Source organism: Lactuca serriola, chromosome 3 (genome assembly GCF_051521515.1).
Source record: "Lactuca serriola cultivar US96UC23 chromosome 3, Lser_US96UC23_V15, whole genome shotgun sequence".
NCBI classification, from domain to species: domain Eukaryota; kingdom Viridiplantae; phylum Streptophyta; class Magnoliopsida; order Asterales; family Asteraceae; genus Lactuca; species Lactuca serriola.
The window spans coordinates 204,922,596-204,937,684 of NC_136410.1; the positions used below are offsets into that span (position 1 = coordinate 204,922,596).

The following is a 15,089-nucleotide window of genomic DNA, read 5'->3' on the forward strand; positions in this document are numbered from 1 at the left end:
ATGGGTAAATTATTGTAGTACTGTAGTGTTGTATTATAGGAACTACTGCTGTACTAACTACCTTAAACCGGATTTGTATTAAGGTATCATGTGATTAATTGTACCATACTATCGACTGGATAAACAACGACAAATGTAGGTCGTAAAAAGAAATGACGTTTGGCACCCGCAGACCTGCAGGTCCGGCTGTAGCTAGCAGCAAGGTGTAGGATAGTCAATCCAGTATAGATCTATACGCAAACTCACGCTTTCCCTTCAAGAGACTCTGGCTACAACTTGGGCCATGACATTTAAGGCATACTCCGATACAGTGGATCACAATTTTGTCAATGTATATATGTATATGTAATGTATTGTTACATGTTCTAGTATCGTTGTATATGTTCTCTTTCTAGTATAGTTGTATATGTTCTTCTTCTAGTATAGTTGTATATGTTCTCATAGTAATGTAATGTATATGTTCTCATAGTAATGTAATGTATATGTTCTCATAGTACTAAGTACTGACTCATGAATGAACTGACTCATTGATCTAGCAATAGTATAAGTATGATCCTGTGTTACCCCGATGGTAACTTACTAATGATGTAACTGGTACGTATGAATATGGAAGCACTTTTATGTCTATATATGCACACATGATATATAATAAATATTGAAATGACCCTCGGACGGCTACCCGACATCCCACCAGACCACATCCAAATCGAGGAAAAGGAAATAGGGCGGACGGCCTTCCTAAGCCCTTTAAACATTGCTTATATATCTATACATATATGGGCATGAAATTTATAAGAAGTATAACAAAGTTTAAATAAAAGTATTTGGTAAGAAAAGAGTTTGTAAAACATTTTGAAGTAAAACAGTTTGAACAGTGATAAAATCATTGGTTTTATAGTTATTAATCACATGTGATTGATGTAATAACTATAAGTATTCAACTTGTATTCCCCCCCCCCCTAAAAGCATTTAAAACATTTAAAAGTATTTCAAAGGTTAATTAAAGGGGTATGAACTCACTTGTGGTGAGTGGATTGGATTGAAGTGTCGGTTACGGTGCTAGGTGACAATTGAAGACTTGTACACACGCACGAGCCTAGTTATCATATAATGAACATATATATAACTAATTAGCCTTATTATAACTAATAAAATGAATTGGGACACTCTAGAACCTGAAAACACCTTGTTTCAAGTGTTAGAGTACACAAGGATTTCATCCGAGTGTTAGTAGGGCAAAACTAGGGTGTTTGGGGTCCAAGGGTAAACTCCTTGGGAGTTTACAGTCTAAATGACCTTTACCCTAGGATTTTACGGCAGTAAACTCAGGGGTTTACGGTCTAAACTCTATTTCTTGCAACTATGTCTTGTTTGGAGATTTAACAAGTCCTTTGAAGCAATCTTGCTAAGTGGTTTAGCCTTTGGAAAGGACTAGGGCCACAAAACACCCTCCTTGAGGTGTTTACGACCTAAGGGTATTTTCCCTTGGGTTTACTATCGTAAACCCTTATGGGAAGGGATATTGCCTTTGTTTCAAGTCCTTATCACAACTAGGTAAACATCTAAGTTAGTTTTTAGGGCTAAGAAAGGAAAATGGCTCATTTAAACACCTTTTTGGGTGTTTACGGTTTTGGAATATCCTTAGACCGTAAACACCTATAATTTGTGGTGTTTGATGTTTTTCAAAGCCTAAACACATCCATGGGAAGTTTAACTAAGTTAAGGTAAGTCTTAGACTTCAAACTAGGGCTAAACATGGGACTTAAGTCACTTTTGGGGGTCTTTATGGTGTTTACGGCCCAAGCATCATCTTGGACCGTGAACACCTCATTCATGGTGTTCTTGACCGATTTTCTTGGTGTTTATTTGATATACTAGCTTACAAGCACTCAAGAGTGGAAGTACTTACTATAATGATGCTTGATTTGAGCTAAAAGGCCAAGAACACTTAGTGTGTGTTCTTGGTGTTTTGGAAAATCTAAACAAAATACATAAATGAATGAATGTATAGATGCACAAACACTAGATTAAGTGTTTTACTAACTTGAAATGGTTAGAATACTTACAAGATTGGAGTTTTGGAATTTAATGTTGGATGATAGTTGAGAGAGTTTTTGGGAGTTTACTCCTTTGACTATTTGGGGAGTAAACACAATGACTAGTTTCTTGGGGAGTAAACTCATACATATGCATGAATTTACGACTTTTTGGTGGTTCCTAAACCCAAAACATAAAAGTTTGGTCGGGTGATTCTAATAGGCGAAGTGTTTGCGGTTTTCAAAAATAAAAACCCGAGACGACACTTTCTTTCGCTCGTTCGTTTAAAAATAATATTAAAATAATCAAAATAACTTTATATTTCTTAAAAATAAGAAATAAAGATATTAATTCATAATACGAAGTGGTTGACTTTTAAGGTTTGACCGAATGAAAATTTCGGGTTGTCACATAAAAACTATATTTTTGGTTAATGATAGCCGGGTTTGGGAAAATACACACTCTTACAAAAGACACACACACGGTTACTAGATGCCTTGGTAGAAGGCTACTCTTAGTAGGAAACATAGGGTTTTCTAGGATAGTTCAAACAAACACAAACTTTACAAAACTTATACATTACAACTTACAAACATCTTACAAATGCTTTCATACAAACTAAGACACTAATATACTTATGATCTCACCAGCTTTAAAGCTGATACTCTCTTTCAAAATAACTTGTATTCTCAGGTCACCACTAGACAGGTACATGTGCCAGCCTTTTGAGAAGATGGAGTTCGTTCAAGACTCATCTTTTATTTTGATATGTGTATTTTTGGTGTCTATAACTTTGACAGAACACACATGTATGAAATTATATTATTGATGTAATGGATGATGTTGTTGCTTGTTTACTATTATTCATTATTGGGATACCATACATGACGTCCTTCGCTCTAGAATGTTTCCGTCATTCACAGTTTTGGGGTGTGACAGTATGTGAGAGAGAGATGATCTTTTGAATAAAATGTTGTGTGTTTTTAATTGTACATATGTGTTTTGATTTAAGTGCACATCTATGTAGCATAGATTATAGGTGAGGGAAGGAAGAAGAAGATATGTTTGGGGAGAGAGAGAGAGAGAGAGAGAGAGAGAGAGAGAGAGAGAGACCCCTATATTATTTATAATTATAAAAATATTAAAAAATATATTAAAGAAAAAAACAAATTAAAAGAGCAAAACTATCATTTCAAATTAGAATTTTTGATTTTGGAAGTAAGTTAAAAAAATTTTGGTGAAATTTTATTTGGACATAGCTATAGTTTTTTTGTAAACAACATGCACCAACTATAGTTTTTTTGTAAACAACATGCACCAATTTTGAAGTTTTTTTTTATGGGTTGGGTTGGGTGGGTTGGGTTGGGTGGGATGGGGTGGTGTTAGGTTTAAATTGGAGACCAATAAGGATTTACTTTTCATTAATTGTTTTGAAATAAAAAGAATAAAAAAGTGGAAAAGGTAAAAAAAAAAATAAAAAAAAAAGTAATTCGTGGGCCACCTTTTACATAAACGGAAAAATAGATTTATGTTCGACGAGAATCAAGAGAAGAAGGAACAAGGTGCTCATGCGTTGTGTTTTTATGTTTTTGCGATCGAGAGACGAAAATCTTTGTTTTTGTTGTGTGCGAACCTGACCAAGAGACAGAGAGACCGAAAGAGAGGTTGAATCGAGAGGAGGAAGGGAATGAGAAGAAGCAGTTGGGAGAGGTGCCGGAGAAGACGACGGCGGCGGCGGCGGCGTCAGCTAGCCCTAGGTGGCCGGATTTGTGGTGGCTACTCATCCACAACTTTTAATTTGTGCTAATTTGGACAGCCCTTGAGTCGAGGTAATTTATTTGTAGAAACCGTGATATGGAATCAAATAAAAATCAAGACTTTTTTCAAATCAATTTCAGTATGTGTTATATATGGTAATAGATAGATATTCCAAATTTAATCCTTAATTTTATAATTTATAAGAGAAGATGAAACCGAAATCTTCCAGGATCGGAATTAGCCGACCAACATCCCTAGCCTGGTAGTTCGTACTACACAAAGTTGGCCAACATCTCTCCGCCGATCTCCACCGCATTTTCACCGGAGTAACCCAACAACTCAGCCGGTAACTCTTCCTCCTTTATCCGATCTGATTGTTTTCTGTAATCTGTTAGTTTGACCCTAACTTAATACAATCTGTAATCTTTTTGTTTGATGAAAATGAATGAAATCATATTATTTTCGATAACCTAAAAGTCTTTGTTTCTGTAGATTCCTTGACCGGTGTCGGCCAGGGGTTAGAGTTGCTGTAGTGGGACCCAGTAATATCTCAAGTTTCGCATAATAATTTTATGTCGATTCTTAGTAGGTGGAAATTACAAGATTTGATTTTATGCTAAATTATGCAATATAATATATAAAATATAATATAAAATAGCATGAGTTTATGAAGCGTTTAAAAATGAACTTTTAGCCGCATTAGTCAAGATTATCACATAGCTCATTTGACTACTGGTAATCACTGTGATAATCTAAAGAAACCATAGATGCTTTTGGAATAAAATTATTCAATAATTCAAAATGATTAAAGCCATTGAATGTGATTTTGATGTTCCACCATAAACTTAATAGCGGGATTATGATATACGGAAATTGCATAATGTGATCCTCTCAGAAAGCTTAGTTCTTTTTGCAACAAAAATAATATTATTTGGTATTTTTTTACTAGAAGAAACCAATAAATGACTTGTTATTTTGTTCTCGTATTTTCGAAAATATACAGAATTATAGTAGTGAAAATTGTTTTATGGTACGATGTAATTGCTATAATTAGATGATTTTTTCAACCTATATTGTTGTAATAGGAAGATATGAATGTATAAATGATGTATGCATATGTAGGTTGCTATTTCTTGCATTCGACTCTAGCTTTTTTTTTAGTGTTAAGTTTCGATCTTCATGCCTTTGATATATGATGTATGCATATGTAATGTATAAATGATATGAACCAACAAGATTGCTAATTTTGCAGATAACCTTTCATATCAAAAACAATATAAAGTGAACGGTGTTCTTCGAGAAAAAAAGAAACCATGGTTTCCGTCACTCAATTGCAAAGACAATATGCCGAGTATACAACATCTTTGTATCACGAGGTTTGTGATGCCTTTTAACTTAGCTTAAATGTAAAAATAGCAATGTGATAAAAACACAAAGCAATTTTCACTTGTATCACGCTTTCGAAAAGTGGGAATTAGTATTTCTATTCTTTTTTTTATTTATGGATTGATTTTCGGTTGTTTTTTTAGGGATATCTTAATGATCAATTCATGCAACTTCAGAAACTGCAAGATGAGAGTGACCCGGACTTTTTGGTTGGGTTGGTGTCTGTTTTCGTAGATGACTCGAAAAAGCTTCTTGACACTTTGACAACTGCTTTGTAAGCTTGTTTGATAATTTCTTATTTCTTTACTTGTTGTGATTGGTTCCTAATTGTTTTGACTTTTGACCAAAAAGTCAACAGAAGACCGTGGATTATAAACAAGTTTCTCTTCATGTTCACCGCTTTAAGGGTAGTAGTTCCAAGTCAGTTTTCTTTCCCTTGTCTCCATTCTCCAGAGACAAAATAGTTGAATTCATAAGATTTTGACAATTTTTTTTAATTGGTTTTTGAAACAGCATAGGGGCACAACGACTCATGCGTGTGTGTGTTCTCTTTATAAACTACTGCAAGGAGAAAAATCTTGATGGGTGAGTAATTAATTATAATTATCTTTCATTATTCTAAATATGAATTTAAAGTGGTATTTACCGATTTACCCTTCTATAATAGTATGATATACATACGTACATACATATATATGTTCTCTAATGTTTTTTTAGCATCATTCTTCTCCTTTGTTCTCTTGTTAATTTAGATATCAAATTTCTCTCAGTTCTGAAGTTTGATTTTCAAGGTCAAAGTACTGAAATACCCCTCTATTATCAATCTCCTTTCTTCTTTGGCTTCTTGTAATTACAGGTGTTTGTGGTGTCTTCAGCAAGCAAATCACGAATACATTCTTGTTAGGAGCAAATTCAAAGCCTTGTTCAAGGTATGTCTGCTACTACCAAAACATGGTCATTTACGTTTTTACCCTTGTTCATATTTTGACCTACTTTCTCCATGATGTAGTTGGAGAAACAGATCTTGAAAGCTGGTGGATCAATCCCTATGATGGAATAGGTTTTTACTTTCCAAAGTATTATGTGATATCGTTACTATTTTTATCATCTGAAAAACTTGTGGGTTTATACTTGAGATCTCAGTATCAAGTTGTTATGTCTGATTAGAACATTGATGGTTTTGTGGTGCTGTTTTCTATGGTCTATTCTATTGAATTTTGTTTTGCATTAATACATTGTTCTATAATTATTGATTTGTCAGCGAGATGATATGGTATAATTGTTGTATTAGTTTCTTTTGTTAATGGAGAACAGATCAAATATCAGAACTTAAATGATATCGCTTCTTTGAAAACTAGTAAAAAATCGCATAATTATTTGAGTAAATCTCTATCCGAATACGAGGCTTGAATTGCTTTGCTTGCTTTTTTCCGCTAATATATCATGAAAAGCTATTAAATACATTTCTTGTGTAACATATTTTCACAATATTATAAGTTGCATTCCACTCAGTATTATTGCCGTAGATGGGTCCTAATGGAGTTTCATTTTTGTTGTTGAAACATATTATCAAACGTATTAAAAGTTGAATTACAACTATTATTATTATTTATTGTTGTAGTTAGGTTATAATAGAGTTTTATTGCATTAGTTACAAAAAGGTGATTTTTTTCGCCTTTTATTACTCAACTATAAATTATGGATAATACACCTCTAAATTTTAATATTAAGTTTTCGTAAAACTAAGGTCCGATTTGCACAGTTGTCTTGATAATATGTGCAACACATCATGCATGGAAGAAAAAACAGCCTAAAATGTGTATATTAGGCCGACGATATTATTTTTTGAAGTGTTATCAAATGAAGTTGAAAAAAAAATCTAATTAGGATAACCAAACAATGTAAACAAAATGAGTCATTTTACCATAACCAAGTTTGCAGGTAGAATCAATGTGCGCACCGTAACAACTAGGTAGGACTTCATATTTTCATGCCAATCGGTCCAAACATAATTATAATTTTTAAATCTTAAAATTATTTAATTGTTTGTATTTCATGCAACTTACTGGATTATAACGCGATTGAAGTCTCATACAGATAATTTATGTAAGCCATGAGTTGTTGAAATGGTCAAATGGAAGAACTTTTTGGATGACAAACTTTTGCAAAAGTTATTCTTATATTGTCGTGTTGAAAATAAAGAAAGCAACATCAGATTCGATATTAGTTATGCATGATTGAAATTGCATTGTTTCACCACTTTGCAAGCACTCTCTGTATGATGGTTCAATGATAAGTTTTATTTATTTATTTATTTATTTATTATTACTATTTTTTTATGGTTGTAGAACTTCCCACATTTTTTTGCATCGGATTTGATTTTGCTTTGTCGTTCAGAATGCAATAATCAGAATTACACCAAATATATAAGTCTTAGTAAGTTGGTCTAACTTTCACCACATCAGTATTCATATAAAATCTCTATGCTACATCGGTATTTATATACAATTTGCGAGGATGCCATTTCCAGTTTTTTAAATCAAAGAAGGAAGTCAAGAATACAAAAAACTTTCGAGAATATTAAGTGCTTTTTAAATATATCAGAACCAATAAACAACTATTTATACTAATTTTAGATGAACAAATTATACATTTAAGGTCCAAACAATTATATGCACTCTCATAATTCAAGTATTCTGCTATCTTTTATTCTTATCAATCTTTATACTCATAGAATCATAGATCAAAATAAGTGTCAAAATCATTATTTTATATGAGTATTTAGGTAGGTACAAAACATTTATTTATTTTTACTTTTTTATATAAAAATATAGTTTTCTGCCCAATGATAATATCCGATTTATCTAGATTCGGATTGAATATTTTTGGTGGATGCAGTTGACATCCATCATAAGATCCAAGGTTCTGATGGTTTCCATCTCCAACACCTTGTGTTGGGAATATTAGGGGTTTGTGGTGGAGATCTGGATACCAGCTTGGATCGTGATATCACTTTCCGAACTGATATTTCTACTCTATGCATGAGTTACAAGAAATTCAACCTAGGATAATCCAAGCGGACACTTACGTTTCTAGGCACAGAAAACGTAAGCTATTATGCTAAAGGGTTTTGTGAATATGTGATGAAAAACGAGAGCTAAAGAACGCCCCCCCTTCTGGAAACGAAGAGTTGTTTATAAATTAAACACGATTAGGGTTTCATTAGGGTTGGGCTGTCATTAGTTGCTTTGAAACCAAGTAATATTAATCCGGATTAGGGTTACCAAAAACTAACGAGTTTCGTTAGTTTTACCATAATCAGCCCCAAGAAATAGAGTTTTCCATTATGTTCCCACATGTAATGTTCGGTGAGGTTTTGGGGACCCAAGCCAGGGGTTCTGCCCCTTGGACCCCACTAGGGGCGCTGCCCCTAGACCTCGCCAAAGGGACGCTACCCCTTTGGAAACCCCGGACCCAGGGGCGCTACCCCCGGACCCCCGACTAGTCATCGAACCGACTTCTGACTCGATCTTATACATGCGTGCACTTCGCACAACCCTCGTAAATGTATTAGAGTACAAATCATGAATCCCCTTAGCTCACATGTTAGTTCCAGTTACTTAAAATGACATGGTAACACTAAAATCACCAACACCTTGTTCTTCCAATTTTTTCTGTGTATCCTTTCCAGAGAAGAAAGGCATCTCTTCTCGGCTTGTATTTCTGTATTTTCAATGCACTTTAACAGATTCAAATATTGTTTGTTCTCTGTTATTCTCAGATTCGAATCCAACATTTAATGTCAAATTGTGTTTGGGATCAGTGTAGAGGAGATGGATGTTAGTAGATTGGCTAACATTCTTTGTTGTGAGCCTGATAAATTCCCTTTTACTTATCTTAGGCTCCCGATAGGAGCCAATATGAAACTCACCAAACACTGGATACCAATTGTGCAAAAATTTAAAAATAAATTATCGAATTGTAAAGCCAATAATCTCTCGTTTTGGGGAAGGCTTACCCTTGTTAAAGTTGTTTTGGGTACTCTTCTGTTATTTTATTTCTCTCTTTTCAAGGCGCCGAAAAAAGTAATTGACAATTTGGAAAGTATTAGAAGAAAGTTTTTATGGGGGGAGAAAGAAAATAAAAGGAAGATAAATTAGGTAGCATGAAACACTTTAACTAAACCGAAAAGAAAAAGAGGTCTTGGTATTGGGAGTCTCCGATCATTGAATTTGGCTCTGTTAGTCAAGTGGTGGTGGATGTTTAAATTTGAAGTGAATAGTCTTTGGACGAATTGCATTAAAGCTTTGGCATAATGTCTTTTGCATTGATGGCAAGCCATTAGCCAAAGCTAGTGTCCCGGGAGTGTGACTTGTTATTTCCAAGCTAATTGAAGATATGGAACATTGGGGAATTAACTTGGAAGACTTGTTTATAAGGCGTCTTGGAGCAAGAAATAAAACCTATTTTTGGAAGGAAAAATGTTGTGATAGTGTAGTGTTGAAAGATGTTCTTCTGGAACTTTATTGCATTGAAGTGCAGAAAAATTGCATGGTCAGTAACAAAATTCGAAACAGAGGTCTAGATGGAATTCATGGGCAGTGGTCGACAAATCTAAGGAGAGGAAGGGAGGCAACCGCTTTATCCGATTTAAACAACAAACTTGCTGGTGTGGTGTTGACAAACATAGATGATTCGTGGGTTAGGAAAGGTAACGAGACAGGTGGTTTTACAGTTTAAAATTTGCGGAACTTGATGGCTACTGCGGAAGAGGTCTCAAACCCGTTTCCTTTTCATTGGGACGGTTGGGCTCCTCTAAAAGTGAACTGTTTTGTTTGGTGTTTATGTTTAAATAGGATTCCAGTTGCCGACAACCTTCTTGTTAGAGGTGTGACTTTGCCATCGTATCTTTGCCCGCTCTGTGGTATTGAACAGGAAGATGTTGACCATCTGTTTTTTACGTGTAGTTTTGCAAAAAAAAAGTTTAGAGCTGGTTCTGTTAGGGGTGTGTATGGGGCGATTTAGTTCGGTTATTGGTTAAAACCGAACCATAACCATTATGATTGGTTAATACATTTTGGTAGACATTGGGTGTGGTTAATATTGGCTATGGTTAATGGTTTTTTTCGGTTAACGGTTTTGGTTAATGGTTAATATTGGTTAACCATAATGCTCAAAATAATATAAACGACGAAATTATATTGGCATAAAAAATGAAAATAGAATACCAAAAAGTCCTCGACGCCGATGTTTGTAACCTAACTTATATCTACTTTAATAAATGAAAATGACTTTGCCACATGTCATTCTCTCATAAGATTAGCCACATGTCATTTTGTCATAATTTGATATATATTTATTTTCCACTTGTCATTGTCATTACTTTAATTTTCATTTTCAATATATCATTAATTTACTTTCCATAAATTAAACCTACCATAATCACTATCAAATTTTAAATTTCAAATTCAATTCTAAATAAATTTATAGTTTAAACCTTTATGTTTAATATTTTTATAATTAACCCGTTTAGTACACACTAAACACATAATTTTAATTAATTTATTCTTTACATGTTTTTTTCTCATAATTTTCACTTATTTCAATTTCAAATTCAAATAAAATTTCTATTTAATCGTTCGTACTTAACATTTTGTTTTAATCAACCCGTATATTATACGGGTCTCACAACTAGTTAATAGAATAAAATGTATACTTTTAATACTAAGAGTGAGATAACACATAGTCATATTCAAAATCAAAAGCATTCTATAAAATAAAAAACATTAAAAAATGACATTAATAATTTCATATATTGATAATTGATATTAATATTAAAATAAAGTCAAACATTTATACATGTTCAATGCGATTAAATCAAAACTATAAAATAAAAGAGTCAAACATTAACATTATGTGTTATTGGATAAAAAAAAGTCCATCACTCATCTACATTCAATGTGATTAAGTCAAAAACAATAAATAAAAAAATTAAAAAAATACATTCTTAATATATCACAGCTAAAAACTTAACTTACCTAGAAGCGATGATTATAAAGTCAAAAAATCATTGGAATAGGACTATAAAGTCCAAACAATCTTTGATTAGGATTAACGGTGTGAGAAGCCTACGATTAGGATTATGAGTGTGAAGATTAAACTAATTGTGAATAATGTTTACAAATTGTAGAATTAGCCGATTAGGAATTAAAACATTAATCAGTAATCTAACTCAATGCATGATCGGAAGATTGTGTGTGTGTGTCTGCGTAATCAGCCTTTGATGGTTTGATTGCTCATTCATCTCCTGATAAGTGAGGATTAATAGATTATATTTTCAAAATTTTAATGGATCTTAAATAAGTTTGATTATATTATTTTATATATAATCTATAATTTTTATATATTAAAATATAAAGTTAGTGGTTCGGTTAACCTATAAAACCATATCCGAACCGTTAGTTATTGGTTAACAAAAATTAGAAACCAAACCAACAGTTTTTAAAATGGTTCGGTTATATCGGTTAATTTGGTTTTGGTTCGGTTTTTTGGTTGTTATGCTCACCCCTAGGTTTTGTAACTGGTCGATGTTATTGAATTCTGCTCCTATGAATGTTTCTGACATTGTGAGGGTGGTAAAGACTTTGGTGTTGAATAAGAAAAAGAAGAGATTGCTATGGGCCCTAATATATTCGGTTTTATAGAGCATATGAAAGTCTAGAAATGCTTTAATTTTCAAAAGTTTCAGAAGCAGCCCAATGAAGACAGCCGATGATATCAAGTTAATCTCTTTCAACTGGTTGAAATATAGAGGAAAGTTTAGTTCTTTAAATTGGTTTAACTGATATAATTCTTTTGTTTCTCTTGTTTGTATGTGGTAAATTGTCTAGCGTCTCGCTAGTTTCGTTTCAATGTAATTCCGTGGTTCGAAAAACAAAAAAAAGATATATCCGATTTTAGTTCTTAAATGAGCGGATATTGAAGATCCGAATCAAGTATTTTCCTGGATACAAGAGCTATCCGGTATGTGCACCTGTTGGTTTGGGTTGAGCAGAGCAGGCCTTCATGGGCTTTAAACACCTACCTAACTAAGTGAGTGGGTCGAATCTGATTTCCGAGACTGAAACCCTACTCTTTGACTTTGATTTTGATCTATCAATTACGAACTTGCGATCATCCTGATTCCTAACTGGATCTCAGAAAATAAATATATATTGAAATAGTTTTAAGATCCGACAAAATCTCAACCTTCACCTCAAACGGAAAAATGGCGAAGATCACGATGATGAATTCTCTCCTCTCTCTAGTATTAGTCTTCTTCATAGCCTCATCATCGGCAATTGCCGGCTCCGATTCTCCTTTCATCGTAGCTCACAAGAAAGCTACACTCAACAGACTCAAATCCGGCGCCGAAAAAGTCTCCGTTTCTATCGACATATATAACCAAGGATCTGCGTATGTAGCTTCCACCTTCTTTTCTCGTATTTACTTTACATAGATCTCTTCATGTAGTTGCTCCACAAATTCGATTTGCCATCTGCACATTCCGATCCATATTTTACGCGTTTGGTTGCTTCTTATTCTATGGATCTGAATAGATCGATGGAATCGTCTATGCTCAAGGCCTCAAGCCATCTAATTAATTATGGATCCGGTGTTTCTGTTACAATCGGATATTGATTAGACAGCTATATTCTTTAGCTATGAATTATGAATTAAGCCTTTCAAATTTCTAGCAAGAGATGATAATGAAGCTTCCCTTATGTACAATTTTTGTTCCAGGTAGAAAAATTTGTTAATTTAATGATAAGACTTTGTGGTCTCAATCATTTCGCTATACCATTTAATACAATACAAGTTGGTTCTTTTCGAACTCAGAGAATCTGATCAATTGCATCACCATAACAGTTAACAAGAAAGTGTCTTATGTTTGGTCTTTGATCATCAATATTTTTCTCTTGTTTTTGCCAAAGATATATTTTCAAATTTCAACTATGGTGAAAGCATTGTATATTTCCTCTTATAATCTATGCTGAAAGCTTGATAGAGGTAACATTGTCTTGCAGTTGCAATATGATCATTGAGAAGATATTTGACCTGAAGCTCATTGTAATTCAAATAGTTCGAGTTATAATTATAAACTCAATAATGTTACTAATTAGTAAAAATACATAGAAAGAAGTATGAGTATAGGCATATTTCCATGAAGCACTACCATTTCATTGTTAGTTTATACAAAGTTTTGACAAATATATCTATTTATTTCTTACATAATCTCACACTTTCACCCTCTTTTCCATCCAGGGCTGCTTATGATGTTAGCCTCAGTGATGATGGCTGGTCTTCTGAGATATTCAGCATCATCTCAGGGAACACTTCAACTTCATGGGAAAGACTCGATGTGTATGTATAATCATATTCTTGAATTGATTTTTTCTTTTCTTGAATTGATTCTCACAATAATTACTTGTCATATTTTCAGTGGTGCTGTTCTATCACACTCTTTTGAGTTAGAGTCAACAGTGAAATCTGTCTTTTACAGCACACCTGCTGTTATTACATTCCGTGTCCCCACAAAGGCTGCACTACAGGTTAAATTCATCATTCATGGAAAATATGAATTAATTTTATTATTATAATTTATAAATATATATTATGTGTTTAGTCTAACAATCTTTTTTACTGTTGCAGGAGGCATATTCAACCCCACTTCTGCCTCTTGAAATCCTATCAGATAAGCCACGTGAGAATACATTCGATCTTGTAAGTCTTACTTTTTAAAACAAATTTATATAAACTGATTTATAATTGAAATAAAAATCTTGTTAACTAATAATGCATTGCTGTGTTCTTGTGCATGAATGTGTGCTTTGATGGCTGCTACTCTTTCAGGCTAAGGTAAGTTACTAGAAATTTGGACAAATGTGAAATGTCGTTTTTAACCCTGAATTAATATCTTACATTATGTAAATTTGCAGAGGTTATTGGCGAAATATGGGTCATTAGTGTCGGTGATTTCCATAGTGGTGCTATTTGTGTATTTGGTGGCAACTCCATCAAAGGCAGGTGCTGCAAAGGGAAGCAAGAAGAAGCGTTGATGATGATTTGTCAGATTTTAATGTGACCTTTGTTTTAGACTCAGTTTTTTTTGTAAAATGTCTTTAAAGAGATAGTTTGAGAGGCTTTGTAGTCTTATGTTTTCATACATGTGAAAGAGTTAAATTACGGATTAATTAATTTTGCAATGGCATTAACTAGGTGTTATGTTTTCATTTTCATTGTGAGTTTTGTTAAAGACTGTATACAATATGTCTGAAACATGTGAACTTCTTTCAAAATTTATACTAATGCAACTTCTTTCAAAGATTTCTACTTGTGCAACTTCTATAAAAAATTTCTACTTATGCCTAAAGGAAATTTGGGTCCTAAACTTTCCTCTGAATCGTGTGAATGAAAACTCATTTATTTAGTTATTGATTGCCATTTGGATTCGACATTCTAGACATTCATGGTTTTCTCACCTTTTCATCTACCCATAATACCAATAAATCAAGTATTGGTTCTGAATTTTGGTTTAAATCACTTCAATAAATATAATAATCATTTTATTAGATAATATCAAAATATACACCATTATATCATCATGTATATATTACAAGCAATATACAAATAAATCCCCAACTCCAAGGCATCATTTTCTACCACAACTTGTCTTGGACTCGGTCAGTTAGTCTCAATTAATATTCTTAGGTTCATGACAATGTGACATTAAGTCTCATACTTAATACTTACAATCCTACAGCCAAATCATTGTAATAAATATTTTCCTATTTTAGTCTCAGTAGTTAAGTAAGGTTTTTTTTATCTAAACGGTCATGGAATAATCCTGAGTATCAGTCGAGAATGTA

The 15,089-nt window shown here is 33.2% G+C and overlaps 2 protein-coding genes across 4 annotated transcripts; both read left to right on the plus strand.

The window, feature by feature from the left end:
• Positions 1-3,569: 3,569 nt before the first annotated feature.
• Positions 3,570-6,412, plus strand: LOC145093532 (histidine-containing phosphotransfer protein 1-like). Of its 3 annotated transcripts, none has more exons than XM_079031678.1 (8): positions 3,570-3,866; positions 4,000-4,141; positions 5,048-5,171; positions 5,325-5,455; positions 5,533-5,601; positions 5,695-5,766; positions 6,038-6,110; positions 6,191-6,412. In XM_079031678.1, the coding sequence occupies exons 3-8, from the start codon at positions 5,109-5,111 to the stop codon at positions 6,239-6,241; spliced, it is 459 nt and encodes a 152-aa protein (XP_078887804.1). In that variant the 5' UTR covers positions 3,570-3,866; positions 4,000-4,141; positions 5,048-5,108; the 3' UTR covers positions 6,242-6,412. The 3 variants fall into 3 exon arrangements, with proteins under 3 accessions (XP_078887804.1, XP_078887805.1, XP_078887803.1); XM_079031679.1 differs by having other exon boundaries at positions 4,005-4,141; XM_079031677.1 differs by having other exon boundaries at positions 4,025-4,141.
• A 5,934-nt stretch (positions 6,413-12,346) lies between these two features.
• LOC145093533 (translocon-associated protein beta (TRAPB) family protein) lies at positions 12,347-14,453 on the plus strand. The gene is made up of 5 exons (XM_079031680.1): positions 12,347-12,636; positions 13,486-13,584; positions 13,664-13,772; positions 13,873-14,079; positions 14,160-14,453. Exons 1-4 carry the CDS (start codon positions 12,449-12,451, stop codon positions 13,960-13,962), a joined length of 486 nt encoding a protein of 161 aa, XP_078887806.1. The 5' UTR covers positions 12,347-12,448; the 3' UTR covers positions 13,963-14,079; positions 14,160-14,453.
• Positions 14,454-15,089: the final 636 nt, after the last annotated feature.